Source organism: Gopherus flavomarginatus, chromosome 5, assembly GCF_025201925.1.
Source record: "Gopherus flavomarginatus isolate rGopFla2 chromosome 5, rGopFla2.mat.asm, whole genome shotgun sequence".
Classification (NCBI taxonomy): Eukaryota; Metazoa; Chordata; order Testudines; family Testudinidae; genus Gopherus; species Gopherus flavomarginatus.
This window is the reverse complement of record NC_066621.1, coordinates 60748965-60775146: the sequence shown is the minus strand read 5'-3', so window position 1 is coordinate 60775146 and position 26182 is coordinate 60748965. Positions and strand designations below refer to the sequence as shown.

The 26182-nt window shown below is 45.1% G+C and overlaps 1 protein-coding gene across 4 annotated transcripts in view; it reads right to left on the bottom strand.

The window, feature by feature from the left end:
• Nucleotides 1-25255, bottom strand: part of AMPD3 (adenosine monophosphate deaminase 3) — a 48478-nt gene extending 23223 nt beyond the window's left edge. The window contains exons 1-6 of one of the 4 annotated variants that reach the window (XM_050955061.1): nt 25150-25255; nt 14178-14400; nt 11102-11297; nt 9549-9714; nt 4791-5010; nt 73-202 (exon numbers count right to left, since the gene is read on the bottom strand). In XM_050955061.1, the coding sequence (XP_050811018.1) occupies nt 73-202; nt 4791-5010; nt 9549-9714; nt 11102-11297; nt 14178-14398 (933 nt within the window). In that variant the 5' untranslated portion in view covers nt 14399-14400; nt 25150-25255. Of the gene's footprint in view, nt 1-72; nt 203-4790; nt 5011-9548; nt 9715-11101; nt 11298-14177; nt 14404-24629; nt 24794-25149 lie in introns of those variants that run through there. The other 3 variants (XM_050955062.1, XM_050955059.1, XM_050955060.1) reach the window with 3 other exon arrangements.
• Nucleotides 25256-26182: the final 927 nt, after the last annotated feature.

Genomic DNA, 26182 nt, shown 5'->3' with positions numbered 1-26182 from the left:
TAGACTAAAGGGAGACAACTGAAAATTCCATCACAAAGACAGTAGCATGCCAATAAACCCTTTCACACTAACCTTTCTCACGTTATAAAAGTCTCGATGGGGATTACTCTTCAGTTCTTTAAATTCAGACATTTCATTTAGCATCTCATGTAAACTGAATTTAGATTCTAAAAAGTTAAGCCGTCTGTGGCAATATGTTTTTCTGCAAAAGAGAGACGATGTTTTAATTATGATCAGACTACTCAGATTAAGTTTAAGAGTGCAAATTACTTTGAGTGAAACAGCCATTAGATTTATCCATATTTTAATAAGTCCCAGACATGTGATTTATCAGATCTATGGATGAAAATGGCTAGATATCATTATATCAGTGCCACAAGTACTCCTTGTTCTTTTTGCTGATATAGACTTAACACGGCTACCACTCTGAAACTTGGTTTTTGTGGTTACCAAGTAGGCCCTAAATTTGATTTGATACCAAATATGAAGCCAGTTAATAAAATACTAACAATGTGCTGGGAAGCTTTCTGGTTTGTTTTTTTTTAACAGCATAGAACTACAAGGACACTGAAGGATTGTATCTGGCCATGACTTACCCCCTTTTTGCATGCTATTTTTAACTTGTAATATTTTATCTCATCACTGTACCTCTGTGGAATTTCTAGTTCTTTCAGTCTGGTACATGATTGGGGGGGGGCGGGAGAGCTACATTTTACTTTTTTGTATTAGCTAACAAATGCTACCACTCAGATGCTAAAGATCACCTTCTTACACAATGGAAGCAACCAGTAAACAAAACTATTACAACATGGAAACGTAAGTTATTTTCAACCAGAATAGTTAGACCTCAGGATATGATCTACTGTGAATGTGATTTAAGTTTTGGGTGCCTTTATAGGTGGTACATGTATTTACCAGTATTTTATCACTGTCTTTTGCTTCTTTTTGAGTCTTATTCTTCTGTTTTTCACTCTCTCAAATTGCTTCACTTTCACCCTCTCTACTCCACTTTTTTTCTGTTCTATGTTTACCCCAATTTTTTATCTGCACCATTTGTCAAGCCTAATCTATGGTATTTCTAAAGTGTCTGTTTAATAACTAGCCCTTCTGTAACCCCATTGCCAGGACAGTCCCCCTTTATGGCCTTCAGAGCATAACTCCCTCCCACTGCAGGTATCTGTCTCTGAGGTCAGGGTATTGGGGCTTTGACCTCGCAGCTAAAGAGCACTTGAGTCCTACCCCTTTCAGGGCATTGAATCTTTCAGTGGGACCCTGCTTCCAGTCTGGGCTTCCACAGATTCCCTTCCCAGGATCTGTTCATCACTTCCTGGAGAGCTGATCCAGCAGGCAAGCAAACACCATCTGAGGATCACCAAGGCCTCTCTCCCACCAAAAGAACTAGAGCTCTGTTCTTCTCCCTTGGCAGGTTTGAAGTGAGCTAGGTCCTCTCCTCTTATCTTCCCTCTCCATAGCTTACATTGCTGCAAGTGTAGTGGAGCAGGGTCAACTGGGTCCACGAGCTTTTCTTAAACCCTTCCTACCAGGCAGGGCCGGCTCCAGGCACCAGCCCTGCAAGCAGGTGCTTGGGGCGGCCATGGAGAAGGGGTGGCTCATCCGGCTCTTCAGCGGCAATGCGGCAGTGGGTCCCTTGGTCCCTCTCGGAGGGAAGGACCGGCCGCTGAAGACTGAAGCGGCAGCGGTACAGCTCCCGCAGATCGCAACCGTGGCTTTTTTTTTTCCTGCTTGGGACGGCAAAAACCCTGGAGCCAGCCCTGCAACCAGGGAGGAGCCTGTCAGCCTCCTTAACCCCCTCGCTGTCCAGGAGTCCCTCTTTGCTCCATGACACTTTCTCTTTTGCTACTCTTCTCAGTCTTTCCTCAATGGAACACAAATTGAATAGTGTTGTAGTCAGTGAATCCATAATGTCTGAGTGAATTTGACATTAAACAGAATAAGTTTGCCCACTGTCAGGGGCCTGGGATAGTCGGGAATGTAGGTGAGGAGACTTAAGGTGGCAAAGGTTAAAGGCTGGCACTCAGCCAACTGGAGCTTGTCATCCTGCCAGCAGCCCAAACTGGAATGGACAGAAGTGCCAACAAGGCAGATGCCTGCAATGCAAAGATAGTTTGGTGTGGTTAGGCTAAGGGAAAGTTTATGCTGATCACTGTGAAGACTTTCTTGTGGTTGGGTTGTGTTCAGGCTGGGGTGGGAGCCAGAGTGGAAAAGCCTAGTCTGAAGAAGTGAAAAGGCTCTGGGGAGCTTGTTCCTGTTTTCAGTCTGGTAAATGGGGGTTTCAACATACTCTAAAATTTAGCCTGAAGAAAGGGTTTGGACTGTTTCTCTCTTTGGCTTGCTTAAAGTGACAACATGTACCCTGCCAGAATAAAGGGTTCAGAACTGCTCTTATTTTAATTTTTTACTACTCCATGAAAATCTCTCTCTGAGAAGCTAGGCTAGCTTGTCACTAGTGAAGGATTTGGCCTCCCTTAAAGGGAGAGGATCTAGGGCATATGGTGGTTGTGAGGCAGGCAAATGGCTTGGTGGATAATCCAGACTATTGTTCTGTTTCAGGGTCCACATCTGAGACTCCGGGAAGCAGTATTCACTGTAGTGCCCCTCTTTTCCTGATATTGGGGCACTGAGGCTAATGTGAGCTCAAGTGCTCTTATCCTGCCTCCTGACTGAAGACTTAAAAAATATTAAATGCAGTACTTAACATCAAATGCACAAATCTTCATTATTCAGCAAGAAAGCTGATATTCCAATTATATAGTAGTGGTGACATGCACAGTTCTGGTTCCCACATTTCTAAAGGTTCAAGTCAGATTTGGCCTGAAAAGTATTTTATGTAAACTCGTTCACCTCTCACTATGCCTAGCATCTAGAGCAGGGGTTGGCAACCTACGGCACATGTGCCACCTTTGGCACACAAGCTGATTTTGCCTGGTACGCGGCTGCCAGCCAGAGTCCCAGCCGCCGGCCCTGCTCAGCTGAGAGAATGGAACCCCCAGGCCGGCAGGAGGCTTAGCAAGGCCGGCAAGAGGCTGAGCAAGGCCGGCGTCCAGGACCCCAGACCAGTGGCAGGCGCGACCCCCCCAGCTCTCCTCTCACCACACTTGGGTTCTGCTGCTCCCGGGAGTGAGAGCCGCCAGGGCGCAGGGCTCTGAGCCTGCTGCAGGAGGAGTGGCAGCGGCTCACGCTCCCGGGAGCCGCAGAGCCCAAGCGTGGCGAGCAGGGAGCCAGGGGGCACATGGGGACCACCACCCCCATCCGCTGCAGGAGCCCCCCGAGAGGGGCACTGGGCTGCAGCCTGACCCAGCGCGTGCCCCCCCCCCAGCTCTCCCCTCACCGTGCTTGGGTTCTGTGGCTCCCGGAAGTATGAGCCACTGCTGCCACTGCCCATCCCGCAGCTCCCCCCGTCCCGCTGCCACAGCACTCTGCGGGGAGGGGCTGTGCATACAGCAGCCCGGCAGCGTGTTTTGCCTCCATGTGGAGTCAGTATCTGACTGCATTGGCCTGGTAAGGGGAGTCCCGGGGGCAGTCAGGGAGCAGAGGGAGGGCTGGATGGGTCGGGAGTTCTGGGGGTCCTGTCAGGGGGCGGGGAGTGGTTGGATGGGGCATGGGAGTCCCCAGGGGTCTGTCACGGGATGGGGGTGTGGATAATGGTTGGGGCAGTCAGGGGACAGGTAGGGGGTAAGGTCCTAGGAAGGCAGTGAGGGTGGGGGGGTCTCAGGAGGGGGCAGTCAGGGGACAAGGAGCAGGGGAGGGTTGGGGGTTCTGACAAGGGCAGTCAGGGTGGGAAGTGGGAGGGAGTGGATAGGGGCGGAGCTAGGGCAGGGCTCTCTTCTTTTTGACTGTTGAAATATGGTAACCCTAGATGAGGGGAGAGCTGGGGGACACACGGGGGCTAGTGCCCACATACATCCACTGCAGGCTGTAGAAGCCCCCGGGGGGGCACCGGGCCACAGCCTGGGCCGGGGGGGGGGGAGGGCGCAGCTGCTCCCCACTAGCGGTGCCGCTGCCTTTGCAAGGCTGCTGCGCCCCCTGCACCCTGCCGGCTCCTCCATGGCTGGGGCTCGCTGCTGCCCCAAGTGGGACGGCCTGGCTCTCCAGTACCTCCGGAAGGCAGCTCCTCCCTGCCGAGCTGCTGCAGTGGCCCGAGCCCGGCAAAGCCAGTGAGTGGACTCAGGGTGGGGGCCACTGGGATGGGGTGGGAAGGGCTGTGCACCCTCCAGGGGAGTGCGGGGAGGGGGAAACCTGGTCTGGGGAGCAGCCCCTGGACAGGCTGACTCCTGGGATCTATAAAGGCTTGTTGGGATTTGCCCCTCAATGAACTGACGGGGGGGGGGGTAGGGGAGTACAAAGTGGAAGTTTCACCTAGGGCGCAAAATATTCTTGCATGGGCCCTGCCCAACGGGGTGTGTGCACCCCAGGTTAAGAACCACTGCACTAAACAATAGTTTACAGACTTATAGCGAGAGACCTTCTAAAAACATTAAAATGTATTACCAGCATGCAAAACCTTAAATTACAGTGAATAAATGAAGACTCGGCACACCACTTCTGAAAGGTTGCCGACCCCTGATCTAGAGGCTAAAGACACCTTTAGAGGTTTACTTCTTAGGTTTTTCTGTTCATTGTAAGGCATTTTTCACTGTATTTCCCACCCATGAATGGTAAGACACTCAACAGATGTAAACAAATGCTTTGAACATGAGCAGTCTCACAAGAAATTGCTGCTGATCTGTATTACCAGCTCTTTGGAAAAGCATGGTAGTAAACATACATACGTTGGACCATCTGCAATCAGAGCAAGAACATGGCTAAGGTCAATTGTGTAGGTCTCCAGATCAGGATATGGCAGACTCCGGGGCTCATTGAGTTTCATCGTTTCTTTGTTGTCATAAACAAAGAGAATGCCTCCTTGCATTTTGACAACATAATCCAAATTGCCTGGAGCATCGTCAAGGTTGTAAGGATTCTCTAGTTTTCCTGGGAGTGGATGGAAATCTGTGAAACAAGCTTGATGCCAGAATTATGTCAGAAATAACCCATTTTGAAAAGCAAAATAGTTACAGAAAAATTAATATTGTTAGTTTCTGCTCTAAAAAGAAAGATTGATTTCAAATCCATTTTTCATCTATTAAAAACATGTTGGTAGGTACTCTAAAGGATCTATAGTCATAGCACAGTTGGCTTTATTCTGACCAGCTTCATTAAAATTAATTTTTTTTTAAATAAGTAGGGCCTTACCAAATTCATGGTCCATTTTGGTAAATTTCAGTCTTAGGATTTTTAAAATCCGAAATTTCATGGGGTTGGGTTTAGGGGTCGGGGGGTCCACAAGACTATTGTGGAGTGGGATATTGTCTCCATTACTTCTGCACTGCTGGAGGCATGGTGTTGCCACCCTGACATCTGTGCCACTGCTGGCACTGGTGCTGCCTTCAGAGCTGGGCAGCCACAGAGGCAGCTGTTGGCCGGGCCACTTTGACTTCTGTGCTGTTGCTGGAACCAGTGCTGCCTTCACAGCTGGGCTCCCAGTCAGCAGCTGCAGGGCTTCCTGCAGCCAGGAGAGGTTGCTGGATGTGGGTCTGACCCAGCACCTGGAACAGCTTGTGCTGGGGAAGAGGAAGTCACATCCCTCCCCTACCCAGCCAGGACTAGCAGCTGGAGCCTGGCACATGGTAGAAGCCCCTGGCTGGGATGCCCCCAGCCCAGCCCCTCCCCGGCTCTGGGCCCAGCACTCGAGGTTAAAGAGGCCTTGGGTTGGCTGTCTGACCCTACCACGGCATTCTCCCCCACAACCACAATACGCTGGGCAGCCGGTCACCCAGGCATAAGGCCAGCCATACCCCCTCAAAAGTGACAGCCCCCCATACCATGCCACCTTCACTTCTGCCCTGCTGCTGGCAACAGCAATGCCTTCACAGCTGGGTGCCCATGAAGGCAGTGCAGAAGTACGGGTGGCAATACATGAACTCCTTACAATAATCAGATTTCATAGAGGAGACCAGATTTTACATTTCGTTTTTCATGGCTATGAATTTGGTAGGACTCTATTTATAAGCTACTAAAGTTTCTATCATAATTCCAGTACACTATTTTAAGTACTTTGATGCTATATAGAGACGGACTTCAAATGTATGCATCATCACCACCATATTATAATTCAAGGTATACCTATGTCTCAATACAATTTCAGAAACTTTAACAAAAAAAAAAAGATTGGGGATGAAAGTACAGTTGAGATCTTTGAGTACTGACTATCTCTCCACGACTACTAGTCCCCTTTCACCTTTTTCTTACAGTGGTTTTGGACATGTTTCACCACAAGTGAATCAGCAGTTCCAATACTGATACATCAGTCAGAAAGGAATAGGATACACTCTCCTCCCTCATCATGTCATACAGTGAGAAGTGAGTAGGTGCAGTAAACTTTCACCCTGTGATGAATATGCTCCATACTTGGCAAAGGTAGGCAATAACCAAGACCCAAAGTGTTTCTTAAACTTTACACGATAGACCAAACCTCTTCTGCATCTTCAAATAAAACTGCTTTTATTTTCATAAAAAACACTCATTTTCATGCTTCTCTGCTTTTAACCAGAATCAGGAAATGCATAAGTCAAAGTGACAATAGTTTTCCCTGTAGTTATTCCAGTATAACTAGAATCAGGAATTACCAGAAATGTAGAGAGAAGACCTGTTTTAATGAGATTTTTAGTCCCACTTTACAGTTCCGCAAGGTTTGAATAATTTGGATACAAGTCAGCTATGCAAACTTTTGGGTGCTTATCTAAACTGAACCTCCAAAGCCTTTGCCCATCACTAAGGCTGCGATTTAGTCACGGAGGTCACAGAAGTCACGGAATCCATGACTTCCAGTGGCCTTTGTGACTTCAACTTGCGTTGGTCAGGAGTTGCAGGGTCCCCTGCCACCCACTGGGGCAGGAACCTGTGGGGTACCCGTGCAGCCTCTGGCATCCCAGCAGCAACCGGCTGCCAGAATGGGAACTGCCAGGCAGCTCTGGGCCCTGAGGTGAGGGGGTGTGGCAGGAACCCCTGAGCTCCCAGCTGCTGTGGCTGTGGGGTATGGTGGGGAACCCTGAGCTGGCAGCAGGGAACACCAAGAGCTGCAAGTGGCAGGGGTATCCTGCAGCCCCCAGCTGCTGCAGGCAGCTGCTAGTCCCTGTAGCTACCCCACTTGAAGTAGTGTGGGGATCTGCAGATCCTCACTCTATCAGGGATATTTTTAGTAAAATTAGGGACAGGTCAGGGCTTCTGTGAATTTTTCTGTTTTGCCCTGTTCATGACTTTTACTAAAAATATCCATGACAAAATCTTAGCCTTACCCATCACTAATTAGTGATTAGATCATACCCTCTCTTAGTGTAGCATACAGTATATTGCAACCTCAGCTATAGCTGACCTAAACCAATTAAACCATGCCTGGACTTAATACTAAGTAGTCTGAATGATAACAAGATCATGCATTCAGTCTTGGCTTAACAGACTAGGTAAGAAAGGGAAGTTACCACATCTCATAGACTCATAGGTCAGAAGGGACCAATATGATCATCTAGTCTGACCTCCTGCACAAGGCAGGCCACAGAACCCCACCCATCCAATTATATAACAATCCCTAACCCAGGACTGAGTTATTGAAATCCTCAAAATTGGTTTGAAGATCTCAAGCTGCAGAGAATCCACCAGCAAGCGACCCGTGCCCCACGCTGCAGGGGAAGGCGAAAAACCTCCAGGGCCCCTGCCAATCCGCCCTGGAGGAAAATTCCTTCCCGACCCCAAATATGGCGATCAGCTAAACCCTGAGCATGTGGGCAAGACTCACCAGCCAGCACCCAAGAAGCAATTCTCTGCAGTAACTCAGTTCCCATCCCATCCAACATCTCCCCGCAGACCACTGAGCAGACCTATCTGGTGGTAATCCAAGATCAATTGCCCAAATTAACGATCCTATCATAACATCCCCTCCATATACTAATCAAGCTTTGTCTTAAAGCCAGAAAAGTCTTTTGCCCCTACTACTTCCCTCGGAAGGCTGTTCCAGAACTTCACTCCCCTAATGGTTAGAAACCTTCGTCTAATTTCAAGTCTAAACTTCCTAATATCCAGTTTATACCCATTCGTCCTCGTGCCTACATTAGTACTAAACTTAAATAATTCCTCTCCCTCCCTAACGTTAACCCCCCTGATATATTTATATAGAGCAAGCATATCCCCCCGCAGCCTTCTTTTGGCCAGGCTAAACAAGCCAAGCTCTTTGAGTCTCCTTTCATAAGGCAGTTTTTCCATTCCTCGGATCATCCTAGTAGCCCGTCTCTGAACCTGTTCCAGTTTGAATTCATCCTTCTTGAACATGGGACACCAGAACAGCACACAGTATTCCAGATGGGGTCTCACCAACGCCTTATATAACGGTACTAACACCTCCTTATCCTTGCAGGAAATACCCCGCCTGATGCATCCCAAAATCGCATTTGCTTTTTTAACAACCGTATCACATTGGTGACTCATAGTCATCCTGCTATCAACCAATACCCCAAGGTCCTTCTCCTCCTCTGTCGCTTCCAACTGATGTTGCCATCCTTGCCATTCCTTTTTGAAATTACAGCACCTGAAGATATGTGCTGTGAATTGACACCAGAAGTGTCTCAACAGTAAATAGGTATTCAAATTCACAACCACCTGGATACAACTTACTCAAATACTTTAGAGGCACTTACAACTTAAATCACAATCTTAAAATCATATTTTTATTTAATTACTAATACCTTAGAAATAACAATGTGAAACTTGTTTTCAAATAAGATTTCTCACCATAAGACAGCCACGTCGTCTCACCAACTAGTCTAGAAATTCTCACAAATGTCATCTTCTCTTGAATATTCAGTATATTTCTACTCACCAGAAAAGTTTTCTTTTAATATAAAACCTTCTACTTGAGGACATATAAACTTCCTCCTCCCTGCCACTATAGGAGAGGACAACTATAATATCTCTTTCCAGCAAGTTCACGGCTGAGGTCGAACAAAGACTAAGCTGTTTATGTTTATGGCTATTTAACAATATACTCTCATATTTCCAGGGATGTAAAATAAATGTGGTCCCTACAATCACAACCTACACCTTTGGCCTCCTTCACAACCTACACCTTTCTCCCTCATTATTGTAGTTAAAATGTAATTTACATTACTTTGTTTCTTGTTTGCTGCAAATATTAATGTCAGAATTCAAGTGTGTCTTTAGGGGCATGCAGGGGTTGGTTGGTTTGGTGAGTTGGTTTTTAAACTAGAGGTTATTTCAGACCAAAATCCCACATTCAAACCTCCCTGAACTTCAGGAAAATTTAAATTCAGAATGAACTTTGAAGCTTGAGTCTCTGTCTAGTGTTTGCTTATTCAGACTGGAAAACAGATTTCAGAATGTAGTCTTTTTAATCTAAATAGAAATAATCACAGAAACCAAATGATGATTTCTACAGTATGATAGCGTTTTTTTTTTTTTTTAAGGGAAACCTATTGTACCTGGACATACTTCATCTTCCATCTTCCATTTTTCATCTTGCATACTGCATAAATACTGTGCTGTTGTTCTTGGAAAGCGATGGTAAGCAAGGCGACAATACTTCTCTCGAATTAGCAGAGCTTTCACCAGGCCCTTCGCAGCCTGTTCATAATCATCAACTGTAACCTGAAAAGAGAAGCTGTATAAATACTGAGGGAAGAGAAAGAGGAGCATCTATTAAAAGTCAGTTTGTCATTCATTTGAACCCACTTGGGCAATAATAAGATTTTTATTTCCAGAAGTGGAAGCTTTAATAGGATTTGGTCTAAGGCCTGGATCCACAAATTGACTTAGACATTGCAATGCTCAGCAGTATAGTGCCTATTTCTAGGTGTCTAGAAAATCAAAGGAACAACACTGTAATACATAAAGCCAAGCTAAGTACCTATGCTCCCCATTGAATCATAGAATATCAGGGCTGGAAGGGACCTCAGGAGGTCATCTAGTCCACCCCCCTGCTCAAAGTAGAGATAGGGGAGAGATAGGAGCCTCAGAATGTGATTCACAAAAGACAGCACATCATGTGGGAAACTTCTAAGCTAGCCAATGGGAGATGCCTATGACAGAAGCATGTCTTAAACCCTGCCACTCTGACGGAGATAGGCACCGAGCTCTGCTAGCAATCCATTAATGGGAACTCACCACCTGGAATCAGGTGGCTAAATCATTTTCTGTGGCAACGAGTTAAGCATCTGCCCTCACTCTACACAAAATGGGGGGAGGAGGTTGCGCTGCTGCCCACCCACTAATTTTTAGTCTAGTGGTTAGAGCACTCATGTGGGATATGGGAGACCCAGGTTCAATTCCCCCTTCTCTGGCAGAAATAGAGAGGATTTGAAAGTGGTGTCTCACCTCTCAGGAGAGTGCTCTAATCACTGGCCTATGGGATATTCTGATATGGTGCTTCCGAAATCTCTCCTCCTAAAACTCTTCCACTGTGTATAAATAAGGAGTGAGTGGAGCAGTGGGACTGGACCCTGGGTCTCCCACATCTGCAGTGGATGCCTTAACCACTGAACTAGTCATTTTCTCTCTTGCCCAATGACTAAGTATTTATGCACCATTTACCAAGGGACCCTAAAACTGGGACTTAGGCACCTATGTCTGAAACTTAAGACCCAAAGGTACTTAAGTGTCTTGCTTAAGGTCACAGAAGAAGTTGGTGAAAGAGCCAGAAGTTAAAACCAATAGTTGAGTCCAAATCTAGTTGAGGCCTTAACCACAAGAGTATTCTTCCTCCCATCTCTGTATGCTAAAGCACATATTTAATGCCTTGTATTTTACATCTTTTTTTCCTACCAATTAATATACAGTCATAAATAACCTGGGGCAAATTCTGCCGCATCAGACCTGTACAACCCCAGTGACTTCATTGTGAGATGTCAAAGTATAACAGGAGGGCCATAACAGGCAATCATTCTACACTGCATAAGTGCTCTCTCTTTCTTCACTCCCCTCACCCGCCCCCTTTCCCACCCAGAATACTAAAACAAAAAATTGACAGATTTCTTACCCCAGCACAGTAATCCCCACCAATTGTAACTCTCTGAAACTCTGGAACTGTAAATGACACTTGGAGTGGCTGACCAACACCTGGAAGAACTGGAGTTGCAGGAGAGGGAAGTGAACTGACTGATGGTGCCTTCCACTCTTGGGTTGGCATTTGTAATGATAAGGACTGGGACCGAATCATCTTGAAACTTTTCTTCCTAGGAATTCATGGCATCAAAAGTTATATATCAGAAACCTGTCTTTATAGCAAAGAAGTATTTCATTCTAGAAAGCTTTCTGCAGTATGATAGATTTCAAATTATTCAAAAATTCTGGTTTATAAAAATGAGTTTTGAAATGTTTAGTCCAGTGATATTTCTGACACTTGTAGCACGCTACATGCAATTTATGTACAACATACACACAATAAGCCCTGATTATTTAGAAAATAACTGAAAGTTGGTGTGCAGATTTTACTTTTTTGTGGTGCTGCAGAAGCATCACTTACAAGTGAGAGATTGATGTCACTGTAATGGGTGGAAAATATGTTCACTACACCTGTGCTTAATATAACAGGAGTTGAGAAATTTCTGACTCTTAAAACATTATTGCACCAGAACTTAATAAAATGGCAGCTAGGAATGTGAGTGGGTGTGTACTGCGTAAGGTAAGTGGTTATATACCATCAAAAGCTATTACATAGGCTTCTGATTCTTTGTGACAGCTGCAGGTTTTAGAAACATATCAAGTTGACAGGTATGGTTTCATTTGAAAATACAGGTGTGTTTCTGGTGTGTTGTAAGTAGCAAAGGCATGTTCTCTGTCCATATGAGGAAACTCGCTTCAGTTGATTGACTTCAACAGGATCATGCCCTTAATATTCAAGGGTAATTTGGCCTTTTGCTTCACTGAGAGCAGGAATGGACTTGTATAACAAAATCAAATCCCTGTTTTAAATTGCCACTAGAATACCACATGAGGTTTCCCATACAAAGGTAACTCCCATACAAAGGTTTCCCAACTCATCAGGCAAACTGTTTGTTAATCCCTTGCTTAAGACAAGTTTAACTGACTGATGGCTATGCATAATGTCCTGATTAGCAATCAGTCTTGTAAAAGATATATTTGTATACCACTTAAATAAAATCTCCCTTATAATGCTTATTTGCAATTTATTTTTCTAAACCTTTAAAATATACTTGAAATAATGAATTACCTGTGACTTGCATGCTGCAAACTTCCCCAACTTCATAATTTTACAGAAAAAGTGCCAAAACTTTAAAATGACCTTACAGGAAAACTTGAATAGTAATGCAAATACAGAGCCACCATTGCCTAGTAACAGTGACCAATGGTAAAACTTGGCACCTACTTCAAGAACCTCTAAAGATTCCTTCTCCAATCCAGTGTTAGTAAGAGCCCTTAAACAGAAGGAACACTGAAGTATGGAGATTTGTATTAATTCTGTGACACTTTATTTACTTCTTCAAATTTGTGGTATAAATAATACACAAGAGCCAAATTCTACCTTCACTTACATACGTGTAACCCCCACACCCTGAAGTCAATACTGAAGCTCCTCATAAAATTTCACTCAATACAAACTGAAGTCAGTGGGAGTTATACTTGTATAACTGAAGGCAGAACTGGGCCATAAGTGTCCTTCGATCATTGAGAGCAAGGGTGTTACTGGTTCCATCCCCACAAGTGAACAGCATAAATATAGTATCCCACTTACCAGGATAAGGCCTGTACTACTACTTAGACACAAACACAGCTTGATTGACGCTATTTTTATAAAGCATTTTCCCACATTAAATATGCTTTGTTTAAATATCCTGTTAGAAGTTTTTCCACAAGAAAAAAAGTATCAAATGGTTGTTTGAATGCATGGAAAGACAAGGTAGAGATTATTTTATTTTTGTGACCATGTCAACTGCTGAACCCCACTAATTGAACTTTTATGATTCATCTCCAAAATATCTCAGCAAATATCATGTGGATAGCAGAATTAAATCACTTTTCTACCTTGCTTCCCTGTTACATTTATAATAAAAAACAAAGTCCATATTTAAGTAATTGATGTAATCTTTTGCCCAAAGGAAAAAAAATGAATGTGTATTTTTAGAACTTCATTTGTTTAGTAGATGGCAGTCTATTACTAGATCTCATATGACCTTTATCTCTGAGTTAAGGAGATCCTAATAATAACCCATTTGAGCCCACAACACTTCTCAGTTTCTCCTTCAGTGATAAAAATCAAGCATTTGCTGTCCTCTATTTTTATAGAGAGCTAAAACAAAAACATTGAATGCTGACTTCTGTAAATGTTTAGATGTGTTAAAACTCACTGACACTGAAAATCATGTGTCAAAAAACACACACAGCTTCCTTAAGTGTGTTGCTGATTTTATTTACACTGAAAGGGTCTGTTTGTATTCGCCTCTCGCCAGCTATGTTTTGCTGAACTTGTTGAACCTATGGTATTACTGAGAGTACATGTCAGGGAATGACCTCACCAACTCAGGATCCTTTTATAATTCTGTTAGAGGACACTCCCCAGGTCATCTGCAACAGGAGCCACAAAGGGTGTGAAAGCCACCTGTTCATGTGTGTATGTTCCCTGACCTTGAAATGGTCTCTCCGAACAATCCTGGGGCAGATTATTCCCATCCTTAATGCATCAGATCAAGCAGGTGCTAAGAACCTGTAATTTCTCACTAATTTATTTTAAAGAATACTGCAGGTGAAGAGCACCTGTCAGGATCTGGTCCAATAGCAATATGTTTGTGAGGTGGTGAGGTGCGTTGTGTTCGTCACATTCTGAATGCAAGCAAATTCTAAAAAACTTTGCAACATATGTTTGCCTTTTCAAGACACTGTGTTTGTTGCAAAGCAGCTGCCAGAGTTTGACCCTTTGTATATATCAAAGCATTCAGTATTACAACTTCCAGGAACATGTGCAATAAAGCAGCACTTTCTAAATCATACAGTTTGCTTCTGTGTTCAAGTATTATACCATCTGTGATGTATTCCTGTATGTAATTCTAAAACCCACTTTAAACATTTTTCCAGGAAAACAATGGTACTGAACAAACCTCTTAGCTGTCTCCACAGAATGCTGTTCTGCCAACTCCTTCTCCAGTTCCCTCTCTTTAGCCTCTTTCTGCCCAATAGGACAGTCTTCAGGCACAGTGAATAGTGACAAGGCATCTTTGCTGTCTTCTTCTCGGAGAACTTTAGCAAATACCTTTTCTGCTAGAAGCCGTACCTGCTCATCAACCTCAGAAATATTCAGCTTTGGAAATTGCCTAGGCATTTCTGCTAATAAGAAAAAACAAGCCAGTTCACAGAATTGTAACTAAAACTTGAATAAAAATTATTTTTCATGGCATTTCAACTGAAACTAAAATAAGAATTTTTAGAATGAGAGAAAGTGTGCATGCATACAATTTACAGCACACTAGCTACGAAGCACACTACAGGACACTAGCTTACAGTAGTCAATAGTATATAAGGTAACATCCAATCTGTCATAAGAATCAAGGGAAACCTTTGAGTACATTTGTTTTGGAGCTCAGTTTAATTTGTGAATTAGGACTTTTTTTTTTAAACTTAAAGGATAAATTTTGTTACTTCCATCAGAAAGTAACACTTCTAAGGTACAAATTGATTTAGGCACAAAAACACCACAGCCTTAAGGCTGGTTGAAGAGAAGGAGACTGAATGAAAGCCCATTCTCTGTGCCAGATGATCATATGGTACAGGGTAACATGAGATTTTCATTGCTGAGTAACGCTGCTTGGGCTGAAGGATACTCTTGTATTTATCATCTTCTATGTGAAGATATAGAGACTGCAAATATTATGATTATAAGGATGTTCACTTGCACTAATCTTTTAATGGGATTCACAACCTTGTGTCATGGTTCAGGGCAACTGCATCTGTATTTCCCAACAGTGGTCCAGCAAAGGCACCCACTCTCAAGCTTCCAGACCTCTAGCCATTGCTTTTCGTGGGCTGATACCTGTGTCTCACTCCCTTCTGACCAGGGTATTTCCAGGCTGCACAGTTCCCTGACTCTACAGAGACAGGCTGCCAAGCACACCTGCTTGCTTTCATTTCAGAGACTGATAGCAGAAAGATTGTCAACAGGTATAAGTGACTACACCGTTCTTTTTATGCAAACCTATTTTATTTTTAAGGTTAAAAACACTACAAAGAAAACTTAACAGTAAAATAATCTACATTCATGCTAATAAGCGTCCCAGACATCAACCCAATTCTGATATGGGCTCTGTCAGGAGCAGTCCTACCTCACCCTATGGGTTTTCTTGTCACTACAAATTCATCACAGCTTCATTTCAGAACAAGAACAGCTTTATGGGACCTCAGTAGGTCCCATCCTTCCACCTCTTAAGAATTAGGGCCCTCTATGTGTAACTCTCACAACTCCAGGGTGTGGTGCTCTGTCCCACCTAGTAGCACCAAGACCACGTAGTGAGATAAAACGAGTCTGCTCTACAGCCTTTGCTAACAGACATGTGGCTTTTAGCTCATGCGGTAGAGTCTCATGCACTAAGCTCCAGAGGTCCCTGGTTCAATCCCACCCATCGACAACCGGGGTTTGCTGGCATTACACATGCACAAGGGTCCGGTCTGGTTTTTGGTCAGGAAAACTGAGTCTGTTTAAAGCCCAGACTATTTATCCAAAAAAACCAGGAGAGTGGCTTCAGAACCTCAATAACAGAGGAAGTACATTAGCATCCCCTACCCTGCTAGCGAAAGTATATACAATGCCACGATAACACACATGCAATGGCGTTTTTTATACAATGTACACCAAAGGTGTTAACCCTAATTCAGTAAAGTTTAACTTTACTGATTTTAAGTTTCTGAATTCCATAAAGTTAGTTCAGTATATTAGTGTCAGTTTGTCACAATGTTACCAAAATTCTCATATTATTGGGCATTCCCAAGACACATATACATGTGAACCTGTTGAGACTTGGTGCTAGAAATTATACAAATGCCCTGCATTTCCAAAGCAGTGAGTTTTTGTAGTGTAATATATATTCAATGAAGAAAAGTTACAAGTATTCATTCTGAACAGAACATTAATAAAGTGGGAAGCCATACTAGCATGGGAAGTCAACTAGCAGAGTTCTTTCTTGCTTCCTGCCTCCCATTCTACTCCATTGTCTTTAAATCAATTCCATAACCATAGGCAAGTTGAAAACTGATTTTAAATTCAGTCATATTTGCATCTCTTTACCTTTTGTTTGTCACGGAGCTCTTGTGAAGTGGAGGTGGCTATGTGGCAGAAGTTGAAATGCTGTGTTTATCTTGGCAAAGGTTTTTAATTAGTTTTCTAACAGCTCATAACTTGCCTCTGATCTGCATGTGAGAGGGAGGCAGGGTATAGACTGTAGTTTCTATTGGGTTTTTAATCTTTTTTTAAAGCTGTTTTTATATTTAATGTTTCTATTTTAATATCTTTCCATCATAAAAAGACTTCTGTTTTATTATAGATGCACCACTATAGATGATGATCTTTTAGAGTTTCTTCTGCAACTCTACAGTTTTGTTTGTTGAACTCTACACACACTATTCCCAGCCTGGAGCTTGATACATATGGTAGCAATTCAGGGAAAACTGTGGGCAAATTATTGCCCAGCAGTATTAGTCTGTAAAGCATTTTTAAATACTTTTGGGTATGATAGGTGCTATTTCAAGCCAGATTCCATTCTATTTATTTGAGTTTAAAAATAGATGTGAACATGACCAAAAAACTGGATCCAAATACCACCAACCTTTGGAAAGTCTGGATCTGACCTTTGTATTTCAGGCCGCTCTTTGTATTTTTTTAAAAAATACATATTCAGTTACTGTAGTGTTCATTTTAAAAGTTTGTTTTATGCTAAAAACCAGTCTGGGTCATGACAACTTGGCACGATTTGTCAATGCCCAGATTACAGTATTTCTGCAGGCATGCTGCAGGTTTCAAATGTTGATATGTGATCCTTTTGATATGTCAGCTTGTTTTCTCAATCTAAAAGATTCTTCTAGTTAACATCCACCTGTTTCTACTGTCGTTTTGAGATTTGCTTTTAGTCTAAAAGCTGATGTAGGTTGCAAAAATAGTGAATTTATAAATAAGAACATAAGAATGGCCATACTGGGTCAGACCAATGGCCATCTAGCCCAGTATCCTGTCTTCCAACAGTGGTCAGTGCCAGATGCTTCAGGAGAAATGAAAAGAACAGGGCAATTTATCTAGTGATCCATTTCCTATCGTCCAGTCCCAGCTTCGAGCAGTCAGAGGTTTAGGGATACCCAGAGCATAGGGTTGTGTCTCTGACTATCTTGGTAATTAGCCACTGATGGACCTATCCTCCATGAATGTATCTAATCTTTTTGGAATCAAGTCACACTTTTGGCCTTCACAACATCCCCAGGAACCAGTGGCGTACCCAGGTGGAGGGAATAGGGGGAGCAATCAAAAAAAGCACCACCTGCTGCAGCACTTTTACTCACCCAATGGCACTCCGGGTCTTCAGCGGCGGACCCGTCACTCGCTCCGGGTGTCTTCGGCGGCAGTGAAGGACCCACTGCTGAAATGCCGCTAAAGACCCGGAGCGCCCCTGGGTGAGTAAAAACGCCACAGCGGGTGGCGCCTTTTTTTTTTTTTTGATCACTCCCCCTGTTCCTTCCAGGTGAGTAAAAATTAAAAAGGCACCAAGAAATTGATAAGGCGCCACTTGTGTTCAGTGGGGGAGCGGCCATTGCCCCACAGCTATGCTACTGCTGGCAAAAGTTCCACAGGTTGATTGTGCATCAGAGGCATAGCTAGAAGTGAAAATTTGTGTGGGCTCCGACTTTTGGGTGGATGAGCAATGACAGGCTACGCTCACTCAGGTTCTCCCCTGATGCCATGCCGTCTTCCTAGCCTTGGTGCCCCTAGACACAGGGATGGCTTCACCTGTCAAGCTGGGCATGCACATGGCCTGGCTCCGAAAAGCTGACCAATCCCAGTCTTTTTAATCTCTCTTCATATGGAAGCTGTTCCATACCCCAAATAGTTTTTGTTGCCTTTCTCTGTACTTTTTCCAATTCTAATATATCTTCTTAAAGATGTGATGACCAGAATTACACACAATATTCAAGGTGGATTTATATAGTGGCATTATGACATTGTCTGTCCTTTCCTAATAGTGCCTAACATTCTGTTAGCTTTTTTTTGACTGCCACTGCACATTGAGCAGATGCTTTCAGAGAACTATTCATGATGACGTCAAGATCTTTCTTGAGCGGTAACAGATAATATATATATAGTTGGGATTGTTTTTTCCAGAGTGTATTACTTTGAATTTCATCTGCTATTTTATTGCTCAGTCACCCAGTTTAGTTAGATCCCCTTGTAACATTTATTGCAGTTCGCTTTGGACTTAACTCTTGAGTAATTTTGTATTGTCTACAAACTTTGCCATCTCACTGTTTTACCTTTTTTCCCCAGATCATGTATATAGTGAACAGCACTGGTCATAGTATAGATCCTTGGGGATCCTGCTATTTACTTGCCTCCACTTTGAGAACTGACCATTTCTGTCTCCTATCTTTTAACTACACTTCTACCCCGATATAACACGAATTCAGATATAACGCAGTAAAGCAGTGCTCCGGGTGGGCAGGGCTCCACACTCCGGTGGATCAAAGCAAGTTCGATATAACGCGGTTTCACCTATAATGCGGTAAGATTTTTTGGCTCCTGAGGACAGCATTGTATTGAGGTAGAGGTGTAGTTACTGATCCATGAAAGGACCTTCCCTCTTATCTCAGGACTCCTTTGTTTAATAAAGACTCTTTAGAGAGGGACCTTGTCAAAGGCTTTCTGAAAATCTAAGTACTGTACACTATAGCCACTGGATCACCCTTGTCCACACGCTTGCTGACACCCTCAGAGAATTGTAACAGGTTGGTGAGGCATGATTTCTCTTTACAAAACCCATGTTGACTATTCTAACAAGTTGTATTCATCTGTGTGTCCAATAATTCTATTTCAACCAATGTGCCTGGTACTGAAGTTAGGCTTACTGGCCTGTAATTGTCAGGACTGCCCCTGGAGCCTCTCTTAAAAAATCATCATTACTTTAGCTATCCTCCAGTCATCTGGTACAGAGGCTGATTTAAATGACAGGTCACCTACCACATTTGTAGTTACGCAATTTCATAGTTAAGTTCCTTCAGAACTCTTGGGTAAATACAATCTGGTTCTGGTGACTAACTATTGTTTTAATTGATCAGTTTGTTCCAGAACCTCTTCTACTGACACCTCACTCTGGGACAGTTCCTCAGATTTGTCACCTAAAAAGAATGGCTCAGGTCTGGGAATCTCTCTCACATCCTCTGCAGTGTAACATAATGAACAATCCTTGAGTGCTCCTTTAGCACATGGATTGTTCAGTGGCCCCACTGATTGTTTGGCAGGCTTCCTTCTTCTGATAAACTTAAAAAAATATTGTTGTTAGTTTTTGACTTGGCCTGCCTTCTGAAACTTTTACATTTGACTTGACAGAGTTTGTGCTCCTTTTGATTTTCCTTAGTTGGATTTGACTTCCAGTTTTTAAAGGATGACTTTTTGTCTCTAACTGCCTCTTTTACTCTAACTGTGGTGGCATTTTTTTGGTGGTCCGATTGATTTATTTTTTCGGGGGGGTGGGGGTATAAATATACTTTACGCCTCTTAAAAAATACCACAATAAAAGGTTGTCAAGGCTGAATCTCAACTCTGTCACTCTGAGTGCAGAAGTGGGGCCCTCAAGGATTTTAAAAATTAATATTTGCCACTCCAGGCTTGTATTAAACTCCCAAGGTTACAGTTTTTCTCTGACCTTGGCTTGGTAAACTCTGTCACCACCCAAATGAAACAAAACCTCCTTTGAACCTAGGAAGGAGCACTTGGGAATGCTTCCTTGTGGGGTGCACTCAAGCCCCTTTCACCCTCCCTTGGAGCTGAGAAAGGAAACAAAGGAGATTAGCTGTGGCTACCAGCCAAACAAATAAACAGCACAAACCTCTTAGGACACCAAAAATCCAATCCTGTTCTTAAAAAAGGTAAATTTCATTAAAAACCAAAAGAAATACAATGCATCTGGAACTTAGGCTTTTGCTAGATTTGAAAAGAGCAATTCCAAAACTCAAGCACCCAAAATAACTTTCTTGGGGTTTCAGCTTAAAGGTTACAAGCAAACAAAAGCATCTGGGGTTAGTACAGAGTAGTAGAATCATAGAATACCAGGGATGGAAGAGACCTCAGGAAATCACCTAGTCCAACCTCCTGCTCAAAGCAGGACCAATCCCCAGGCAGATTTTTGTCCCAGTTCCCTAATGGGCCCCCTCAAGGACTGAACTCACAACCTTGGGTTTAGCAGGCCAATGCTCAAACCACTGAGCTATCCCTCCCCACAAGCCAATAAAAAATAACCCTAATCATGTCTAGCTAAACATTCTGATCTACTTACACATTTGGAGTTCAGATAAGTAGTTCTAGACATGATCTGACGACTTATAATCATACTTGGCTTAGCTGCTTACAGCATGGCTGCTCTGTTCCTCCAGACCAAAGAACAACAGATAAAGGGAAAGTTTCTTTCCCAATTTTAAAAAGTTCTACCTTCCCATTGGCTCTTTTGGTCAGGTGCCCACTTTTTTTTTCTTTACCTGGGGGACTTTTTAACCCTTTACAGGTAAAGCAAGTAAAGAACAGCTATCAAGAGGGATTTTACAGCTAACTGGCTGGCTGGGTGTCCACCAAAAGAAGCTACCCCACCTTAATTTATCACACAGGTATATCAATTTCAGTTTAACGAGCCTCCTCACTTTTGTGTAGTTCCCCTTTTTGAAGGTAAATGCTACTGTGGTGGATTTCTTTGGTATTTTTCCCCCCTACAAGGATGTTATACTTAAATACATTATGGTCATTATTACCAAGTAGTTCAGGTATATTCACCTCTTGGACCAGATCTTGTGCACCATTTAGTACTAAATCAAGAATTGCCCCTCTCCTTGTGGGTTCCAGGACTAGCTCTTCCAAAAAGCTGATAGTAATGGTGATTTACTGGATATTTTTATTCTTATCTTGCATCTGATCCAAAGTCCAGAGAAGTCAATGGAAAGACTCTCATTGACTTCAGATCTACCCTTACGCTTTTCTGTTTAGCAGCAATATGGTAACACCAAATATTAAACTTTCACAAAATCAAGTATAATCATAGAACAACTTCTATACACATGGTTGGCCTAGTAATGCAGTGAGAATGCAATATGTATCCAAATTGAGCTTCTGATTTCAGTTTCTCACTCTCAAGTCTCATTAAAGACATAGGCCTTGGCTACACTGGCGCTTTACAGTGCTGTAACTTTCTTGCTCAGGGGTATGAAAAAAAAACACACCCCTGAGCACAGCAAGTTACAGCGCTATAAAGTGCCAGTGTAAACAGTGCCCCAGCGCTGGGAGCGCGGCTCCTAGCGCTGCAAGCTAATCCCCATGGGGAGGTGGAGTACCTGCAGCGCTGGGAGAGCTCTCTCCCAGCGCTGGCGCCATGACCACACTCACACTTCAAAGCGCTGCTGCGGGAGCGCTCCCTTGGCAGCGCTGTACGGCTGCAGGTGTAGCCATACCCATAGGAATCTTTCTATTGACCTCTGTAGCCATTGTTGTCAGCAACAGTAGCATGCAGTATTGTTGCAGCTGTGACAATCCCAGGATAGCAGAAAGACAAGGCAGGTGAGGTAATATCTTTTATTGGACCAACTTCTGTTTGTGAGACAAACTTCAGAAGTTGGTCCAATAAAAAATATTATCTCACCCCTTATGTCTCTAATAATAGTTAGACCCAGATATAGCTGCCAGTAACAAGGACTTCCTAGGCTGCCTCAGGTGGTGTTGGAAACAGTTCACAGCTAGAGGATGTAGGACAAAATCAGCTCTGTTAAAGATAGTATGACTAGTCCTCAGTGGCAGATTTAGAGTTAGTGGGGCCCTGTGCTCAGCTTCATTTTTGGGGCCCCTCCTTGGGACCCAGCCAAGAAAAAGAACATTCTCCCTTATCTCCCCTCACCCCTGTTTTTCTTTCATTTTTTTCCCTTCATCTTCCTGTAATTACTAGGAAATTAATTAAAAAGTGAGGTAACTTATTTTTCCACAGACCACTTGAAAAATTGCTGAGGGGCTCAGTGGACCACTTAATGATCTTTCCAGATATTGTTTGTATCATTGGTTAACTATTGTAAAGTGCTTTGGATAAGAGGCTTTATTTAAAAAAAAAATTTGGGGTGCAGGCTCTGGCCATGATTTAGTGTGTGGGAGGGGGCTCAGAGCTGGGGCAGGGGGTTGGGGTGTGGAGCGCTTACCTGGGGCAGCTCCCATGCGGGGGGGGGTGCAGGAGCTCCCATTTGGTGCTCAGGGTGGGGGGGTGCAGGAGTCAGGGCATGCGGTATGGGGGTGCTGGGGTGAGTGAGGGGGCGCAGGAGTCAGGGTACAGGACAGGGGTGTAGTCTGGGGTCATGGGGGTGCTTTCAGCCTCCTGCCCTGAGTGGCTCAAGGCAGGGAGGTGGGGGGGTACATGTGAGGTAGTGCGGGAGCCCTGCCTTTGCTCTGCCCTGCCATGATTCCACCCCCTTCCCCTTCCCCTTCCACCCTGCCTCTTCTCCGCCTTCTCCCCTGAGCATGCTGCAGCCCCTGCTCCTCCCCCTCCTCCAAACAGCTGTTTGGCAGCAGGGGAAGCACTGGGAGGGAGAGGTAGGAGTGAGAACATGGCATATTTGGGGAAGGAGGTGGGGGAGGGGGAGCTTGGCTGCGGGTGGGTGTGGAGACCACAGCAGGAGCCCCAGGAGCTGGCAGGACCAACTTCTGCCCACGCAGCTGCCTGGCCCTGGGACACCCTGTGTTTTGCTCTAAAACCGCCTCTGCTAGTCCTAGTGGAACATGGAGCTGAAAAATGGTTTTGTCCCATCTATAGCAGCAGTTAAACTGTTTTCATCACTGACTGAGTACGCCTAGAGAGGGATCTACTACTGAACAATCATTGTCAGTGACTGATCACTTTCCTAGTGTAAGAATGGTCTTAGTTACGTAACCATTAAACTGAAGTACAGAAGGAAACCTCTTGCATGACAGACTTCAGCACTTAGCCCATTCTGATTAACGAAATGAATTTTAAATCATTACACCAAATGTCAACTTTTCACTTCATTTTATCTATGTATCCATAAACCCCTATTCTCCACTGACACCCAACTATTTTTCTTCAGGACAGCGCTGGCTCCAGCACTCCCTTTTCAGGCAAATGAGAGGTGCAGGCATCTCTTGTCTTCCACATATGCTGTGTTTTGTTTACTGTAATAAGTCAGTTCATATCACTGAAGAAAACTTGGTAAACATAAAAATAGCAAAATGACTCTTCACTCACTATGCAATTTCTAATCTCCTTCGGCTGAGCTGGTAAGTTGATACATTTCAATATTTACTGTATTCCTTTAAAATAAAATTGGCTAGTGGGGGATTCAATTTCCTCAAATGAAAATGACTCACTCCTATTGTGATTTTGGGGAAGAAGGAATGATGAAACATTTATCCGCTCTGGGAGGAGAGGCTGAATATTATGCAGTATTCAGAAAACCCTCTGTCCTTTCCTGACCCATTTTTTCCTCCCTGCTATCCCAAGGTTACTGTGGTTGTCTTATTTAACTTGTGTGGGAGTGTTATTTCTCTTAAACTTGTAAGGTAAGAGAGGACTGTGCTAGACACTACCTGACAGGATGATTACTTAAAAGACAATGATTGATCAGGAAGTTTAAAGCAGTGGTTCTCAACCAGGAGCTACATCAACTCATCTAAATATTGGTCTAGTTTTACAACAGGCTACATAAAAAGCACTAGCATAGTCAGTACAAAGTAAAGTTCATACACATGACTTGTTTATACTGCTCTATTTACTATATACTATAAAATGTATGTACAATATTTATATTCTAATTGATTTATTTTAGTTACCTGGTAAAAATGAGAAAGTAAACAATTTTTCATGAATATGGTGTTGTGACACTTATTTTTATATCTGATTTTGTAAGCTAGTAGTTAAGTGAGGTGAAACTTGGGGGTAGGGAAACCAAATCAGACTCCTGAAAGGGGTACAGTGGTCTGGAAAGCTGCGGGACTACTGATTCTGAGGGCGTCAATATTCTATAAGCCTACTATAAACTCAGAGCTGGACCAGCCCCCATGAGGCATCCTGTTCTGCTCCTCCACGCTGGGACCGCCAGGAGCATAGGGCTGAGGGCCGGCGAGTGGGAAATCTGGCCCTGGTCAGCTCTGAAGGAGGAGACTCGAACCAGGACCATAACGTCGCCTTCTGCCAGACGACGACAGCCAGGAGCGAGCGGGCGGGGGAGGCTCAGGCTAGAGTGTTGCAATTTGCTCCGCCCGCTGCAGCGCAGCGGCCCCAAGGTGAGCGGATCCCGGTGCCAGCCCCTGGGGAAGAAGGACTCACCTAGTGCCCCAGGGGAAGCCATGCTGGAGGCAGCGCCAGGACGCAAGCGGCGCTGGCCTGGGAAGAAGCCTGCAGCGCCGAGGAGCAGGCAGCGCTGGGGCTCGCTCAGCCCCCTGGCCGGCCGGGGACTCTCCCAGGGGCGCTGGCCGCAGGCTCCGCAGCAGCATCCCGCCAGGGCGCGGGGTGTTACATTCAGCAGCCAGGCGGCCCCGGCATGTCCCGCCCCGCCCCGCGGGCAGCCCGCCAGCCCCGCCTTGCAGGGGGTCAGCTGGGCTCCGCGCGTGACACCGCCCAGCTGCGGGAGCGGCTGTGCGGGGCGCCCCCCCCCCGGCCCTGACCTTGGCCCCGCGCCGCAGAGCCGAAGCAGCGCCCCGCCGGGGAGCCCGGCTGCAAAGGCCGAGGCGGGGTGCGCGGGGTTCCCGCCTCTCCCCGAGCCGCCAGCGGCCCGCGTGAAGGGACCGGCAGCGGGTAGTGTCCCCAGCTGCCCCGCTGCGGCGGCAGGGCGAGCCCCGCTCCCTACCTGAGGCGGCTGGGGGAGCCGGTCTCGCCTCCCGGCGCTAGGCGCAGCAACTGCAGGCGGGGCAGCCGGAATGACTGCGCAGCAGGGAACTTCTTGCAAGGCGAAGGCTCGGGGAGGCGGGCTCCACCTCAAGTGCCCCTGGTGGAAACACACCGCAGTGCCGCGGAGCGCTGGGAGAGTCGCCCACAGGCAGTGGCAGGGGAGCCAGGGCCTGACTGGACCCGTTCGTTCAGGGCAGCCAGTGCGCGCTGGTTCCTTACCGAGGCTTCAGGACAAGGGTCTCTTGTCAAATTCCACCTCCCAAGCTCGGGGGGGGGGGGGAGTTTACCATCTCCTGGTGCTTCACCCCTGAGCCGCCTGGCTGCCGGCGGGGCTGGAGGAGCTCCCAAGGGGATGTTCCCAGCCCAATGCGCCAGGAAATGCTGCCATCTCAAATCACCTGTGTCAAACACATTTCAAGAGCACTTTAAAGAAGAGCAGCAAAGGGTCCTGTGGCACCTTCTAGACTAACAGACGTATTGGCGCATGAGCTTTCCTGGGTGCCATGCATCCGATGAAGTGGGTATTCACCCACGAAAGCTCATGCGCCAATACGTCTGTTAGTCTAGAAGGTGCCACAGGACTCTTTGCTGCTTTTACAAATCCAGAGTAACACGGCTACTCCTCTGATACATTAAAGAACAGGAAAATGTAGGACCTGATCCAAAGCCTTCTGAGGTCAATGGAAAGATTCTCGTGGACATCAGTGGCCTCTGGATCAGCCCCAAAGTCTCTAGACTTTTCAAACTGCAGGTCGCGGCATGTCAAGCACTGGCTCAGGGTGGCTTTGGTCAGACTGACTGGGCCGTTAAAAGTCCCATTGGTGGTGCTGCCTTGTCCCGCACAGCACCCCGGAAGCAGCCAGCAGCAGGTCCGGCTCATAGGTGGGGGGGCCACAAGGCTGCCCCCACCCCAAGCACCAGCTCCGCACTCAGTGGGAGCTAGGGGGCGGTGCCTGCGGGTGAGAACCCCGAGGAGCCATCTGCACGCCTCC